General features: G+C 34.1%; 1 protein-coding gene across 1 annotated transcript in view; it reads right to left on the bottom strand.

Moving 5' to 3' along the window:
* Positions 1 to 454: 454 nt before the first annotated feature.
* Positions 455 to 5,934, bottom strand: part of GNAT3 (guanine nucleotide binding protein, alpha transducing 3) — a 75,468-nt gene continuing 69,988 nt past the window's right edge. Inside the window, exons 6-8 of the mRNA XM_006834349.1 lie at positions 1,918 to 2,047; positions 1,590 to 1,743; positions 455 to 677 (exon numbers count right to left, since the gene is read on the bottom strand). Of these exons, the coding sequence (XP_006834412.1) occupies positions 487 to 677; positions 1,590 to 1,743; positions 1,918 to 2,047 (475 nt within the window). The 3' untranslated portion in view covers positions 455 to 486. The remainder of the gene's footprint in view (positions 678 to 1,589; positions 1,744 to 1,917; positions 2,048 to 5,934) is intronic.

The following is a 5,934-nucleotide window of genomic DNA, read 5'->3' as shown; positions in this document are numbered from 1 at the left end:
CGCTAAACAGAGAGGCGATTGATCAATAAATGTTTCATGTTCCATTTTTTCATAGTCTCTACCATACAAGCATGATTACTTTGCCAGTTAAAAAAAAAAAAAAAATTGCTTTTAAATTTAGTAATAGTATATAGGAAATAGGAAAGCTTGAAATTTTCATTCTTTTATGATTAAAAATATATCACTACCCAGAAACCTACTTCCAAGCAAATCCAGTGTCATTGGCATGCTCTGTTCCTGAGTTACCAATATCTATTTGTAACTGAGGACATCAGATACAAAGCATTACTTGATATTCAAGAAATATGGAAACTAATTCAGGTACAGATGACAATGAATTGAAGTCTTTATGTGAAAACTCTACTTGATAATCCTAGTTATACATATAAATCTATTAATAGCTATTTGAAATAAACACACCACAAAGTGCCTTTTCTTTTATATCTTGAAAAATATACATATGAAAAGGAAAAAGAAAATAATTGATTAGAAAAGCCCACAGTCTTTCAGATTTTCTTTGATTATTATATCTGTAACTGCATCAAACACAAACTTGACATTTTGGGTGTCTGTAGCACAGGTCATGTGGGAATAAATTTCTTTATCTTCTTTTTTTAAATTCAGGTCTAGAAACTGGTTCTTGATGTAGTTCCCTGCATCTTCAAATGTATTTGGTCCTTGTTAAATTTTGAAAGAAATAAAGAAAGAAAAATTAAGCAAATAAATATGAATTGCATTTTACAAAGAATAAAGCCATAAATATTGCCAGTCACAAATTTTAAGAATTTAGATTCTATTACTTTATGTGCTGCTGTTTAATCTATTGACTGTGACAAGATAAAAATGTCAAGGGACAATTATCAGGAGCTTTCATGGCATCTATGTTGTGCTGAAAACTCTATTTGCCCTACTGAAAAATTTTGATAGATAAGATGTGATCTCTTCCTCAAATAACTCAATATACAGTTGAGATATTAACAAATTTATAAAATCTTGGTGATCAATACAGTTCCATGCTATAAACACTACACTGCAATCACAAGTTCCATGGTTCAAGCCAATCAGTCACTTCTAAAAAGAAAGATAAGGCTTTCAGCTCCCACAAAGATTAAAAGCTTCCAAAACTCTGTATAGGGTTGCAATGAGTCATAACCAACTCAACAACCCTTAACAACAACACCAGCAAACATAAATATATATGCCAAATGTTCTCTCTGTGTTTGTATGTCTTATTCTTGTTGTTGTTAAGTGCTGTTGAGTCAATTCTAATTCATAGTGACCCTGAATGTGGTTCATGAGGAGCAGCTGATGAGTTTGAACTGCCAACCTTGCAGTTGAAACTGACCTTGCAGTACAGTGCCATACCAGCATCACACTAAGACTCCTGTATGTATTAGGGCTATGTTTTAATAAGAAACACTATAGAGATGGTTCCTAGTTTTTTTTTAAGTTTCTTTCCACTCTGGGTGCTACAAACGACTCAAAATTTATGTGTCATATTCATATGTATTAAATGTCAAGATACAGATAGGAAAATGTATGCTTATATAAGAATTTATTATTGTAGTGTTTAAGAGAAGGAATCTTACCAGTATACTCTGGAAAGCAGATGCTAAGATGCACCTTGGTTACTTTTTCTTGAAAGAGATCCTTTTTATTGAGAAACAAGACAATGGAGGTGGTCGCAAAATACTTGTGATTACAGATACTATTAAAAAGGTGAAGGCTTTCATGCATTCTGTTCTGTTAGAAATACAAGATTCAAATATGTAGGGTTATTATTTTTAAATATTAGCATTGGAAATAATAAAAAAGAATCTAGATATAACATCCATCTTTGGAAGGTCTTCACTGAATTGATAAATGTGGCATCACTATTGGGAAATATAAATATTGAATTTTTGCTTTTAGACTTACCACTTCTTCATCTTCCACTAGGACCATGTCATAAGCACTGAGTGCGGCACAAAATATAATACATGTTACTCCTTCAAAGCAGTGGATCCATTTCTTTCTCTCTGATCGCTGTCCACCTACATCAAACATCCTTTAAAAGAAAACAACCAAAGAACAGTAATTCTTATAAATACTCTCCAGAATGTGCATCTAGTTACAGATGACTGCCACTGTATCTTTAAAAGGAATTAATTTACAACAAGACAGGAAGTTGATTCTTTGAAAAGATTAATAAAATTGACAAATCATTGGCAAATCTAACAAAAGAAAAGAAAGGGAAGATGCAAATAACACACAAAATAAAAGATATGGATGATATCACCACCGAACCAATGGAAATAAAAAGGATAATAGCATACTATGAATACATTTTAAAATCTATGAAGAAATGAATAAGCTGTTAGTAAAATAAAATCTACCTAAACTAACAAAGAATGAAGTAGAAAACTAGAACAGACCTACAACAAAAGAAGAAATTGATCAGGTAATTAGAAAACTCCAAACAAAAAACCCAATCCCAGATGGCTTTACTGGTGAATTTTACCAAACATTCAGAGAAAAGTTGATACCAATTTTATTGAAACTATTCCAGAACATAGAAAAGGATAGGAAACTCTTGAATACATTTTATGAAGCAAAGCATAATCCTAATAACAAAACTAGGCAAAGACATCACTGAAAAACAATATTTTTAATGAACATACATGCAAAAATTCAATAAAATTCTAGTCAATAGAATTCAAAAACATAAAAAAAAAAAAAAATCATGACCAAGAGGGATTCGTACCAGGGATGCAAGGATGGTTCAATATTAGAAAAGCAATCAATATAATCCACCATGTAAATAATAAAAAAAAAGAAAAATTACACACTTTTGTTCATCAAAAAATTTTGCCAAAAGGGTAATCAGGGAGTCCTGAAACTGAGAAAAAACACTGCATAATATGGATGAAACTGCAATAAATAATGCCAAGTGAAATTAGTCTATCACAAAAGGACAACCATTCTATGAAACCACTCTTATAAGAACTCAAGAAAAGGTTATCATACTAAAAGAAACATTCTTTGATGGTTATGGGGGAACAGGAGGAAAGGAAGAGTAATTCACTTGATAGAGGGTAGACACATGATAAATCAGCTGACAGGGAGGTCAATATACAAGAAGAAGGAGGACAATATGCAAGAAGAGAGAGATTGACAGAAGAATGATGAAGTTGGAGATAGCAAGAGCTAAAGATAATAGAGGTAAATAGTGATAATATATACACAGCCTTAGAAACACAATGTTCTGTGGGTAGAAAAGGGCAAAAAAAAAAAAGATTCATTTCATTTTTACTGATTATGAAGTAAACTTTACTTGACCAACTTTTTGCTCAAGGATTACAGAAAAATAAATAATTCATTGTCTTTTATGTAAAAATACTTTTTTTCATTTGGACTCTCTGGAAATGGAACCCACTGCCGTTGAGTTGATTCAGACATACAGCAATCCTATAACACAGAATAGAACAGTCCAATAGGATTTCCAAGGCTAATACTACAACAAAATACGCAAAGATCTGGAGTCAGAAAACCAAGAAGGAAGAACATGCTCAGCATTTCTCAAACTGGGGGAACAGAAGAAAAATTTCAAATCTTGACTTTCATTATTGAAGGGTTCTGTGGGCAAATTATTGAATGATGCAGAAAGCATCAAAAGAAGATGGAAGGAATACACAGAATTACTGTACCAAAAGGATATGGTTAATGTTCAACCGTTTCAAGGGTTGATCAAGAGCCAATGATACGGAAGGAGGAAGTCCAAGGTGCATTGAAGGAATTGGCAAAGAGCAAGGCACCAGGAATTGATAGAATAAAAATTGAAATCTTTCAAGAAGTGAGGCAGCACTGGAGACACTCATCTATGCCAAGAAATTTGGAAGATGACTATCTGGCGGACTGATTGGAAGAGATCCGTATTTGTGCCCATTCCAAAGACAGGTGAAGAATATTGAAAGAGCATGGAATACCAGAAGAACAAACAAATCTGTCTTGGAAGGAGACTAGGAAGTGTTTTATTCTGTGGTGCATAGAGTCACTGTGAGTTGTAACCAACTGTAAGGCACCTAACAACAGCAATAGCAATACAGTTGTTATGTTTAAGCCTATTGTTGTAGCCACTACGTCAGTCTGTCTTGTTTGGGATCTTTCTCTTTTTCGCTGACCCTCTACTTTACCAGGCAGGAGGTCCTTTTCCAGAGACTGATCCCTTCTGATAACATGTCCAAAGTACATGAGATGAAGTATATCCTTGCTTCTAAAGCGCAGTCTGGCTGTACTTCTTCCAAGACAGATTTGTTTGTTCTTCTGGCAATCTGTGGTACTTGCAGTATTTTTCTCCAGCACCATAATTCAAATGCAGTGACTTTCTGCAGTCTTTCTTGCTGATTGTCCAAATTTCACATGTATATGTGATGAATGAAATATTGTGGTTTAAATCAGGTGCACATTAGATCTCAAACTGACATCTTTGCTCTTGAACACTGAAAAAGTCTTTTGCAATAGATTTGCCTAAGGTAAATAAATCATTTGATTTCTTGATATGCTACTTCAATGAATGCTGATTGTGGATCCAAGCAAATTGAAACTTCAGTAATTTTTCCAGTTACCATGATATGAATCTAGAAAAATTGGAAGTTGTCAAAAATGAAATGGAACCTATAAAAATCGATATCCTAGTCATGAGTGAGCTGGAGTGTACTGAAATTGGCCATTTGAATCAGACAATCCTATGGCTTACTCTAATGGGAACAACAAATTGAAGAACAATGGAGTTGCAATCAACATTTCAAGATGTATCTTGAAGTACAATACTGTCTGTGATATAATATTCACATGCTTACAAAAAAGACCACTATTATTCAAGTTTACTCACCAACCACTAAAGCCAGTGATGATGAAATGGAAGAATTCTACCAACTTTTTCAGTCTGAAGAAGTTAATCAAACATGCAATCAAGATGCATTGATAATTACTGGTGATTAGAATGTGAAAGTTGAAAACAAAGAGGAAGGATCTATTGTTGGAAAGTATGGCCTTGGTGATAGAAATAATGCTGGAGATTACATAATAGAATTTTGCAAAACTAATGACTTACTCCAAATACCTTTTTCAACAACATAAACGTTGACTACACACCGGAATCTCATCAAATAGAATGCACAGGAATCAAATTGACTACACCTGTGGGAAGAGACCATGGAGAAGCTCAGTGTCATCAGCCAAATAACGCCTGGGGCCGACTGTTGATAGGCAAGTTCAGGCTGAAGCTGAAGGAAATGAAAATAAATCCACAAAAGCCAAAATACAATCTTGTATATATTCCACCGGAATTTAGAGACCATCTCATGAGCAGATTTGATGTAATGAACACTAATGTCCAAAACCAAAGGAGTTGTGGGATGACATCAAGCATATCATACAAGAAGAAAGCAAAAGGTCATTAGCAATAAAAAGAAAGACCAAAATGGATGTCAGAAGAAACTCTGCAACTTGCTCTACTGAGCACAGAGAAAGTAAGTGACTGGAACAAATGAGGAAGTAAAAGAGCTCAACAGCTTATTTCAAAGGACATTTAGAGAAGACAAAGTAAAATATCATAAGGAAATGTGCAAAGACCTAGATTTAAAAAACCAAAAGGGAAGAACACACTCAGCATATCTCAAGCTGAAAGAACTGAAGAAAAGTTTCAAGCCTTGACTTGCAATATTGAAACAGTCTCTGGAAGTCCTGGTGTGGACTTTAGAATAAGCTCTGGATTGTTAACCAAAAGGTCAGTGGTTCAAACTCAGCAGTTACTCCTTTGAAACCCTATACAGGGTTGCTATGAGTCAGAACTGACTCATCTGCACTTAACAACATGGGGAAAATACTGAATAACACTGGAAACATCAAAAAAGAATGGATGGAATACTCAGTGTCACCTTACCAAGAAGAAGT

This window comes from Chrysochloris asiatica, unplaced genomic scaffold (assembly GCF_000296735.1).
Source record: "Chrysochloris asiatica unplaced genomic scaffold, ChrAsi1.0 scaffold00010, whole genome shotgun sequence".
NCBI classification, from domain to species: domain Eukaryota; kingdom Metazoa; phylum Chordata; class Mammalia; order Afrosoricida; family Chrysochloridae; genus Chrysochloris; species Chrysochloris asiatica.
The sequence above is the reverse complement of the archived record's forward strand: the minus strand, read 5'-3'. Positions and strand labels throughout refer to the sequence as shown.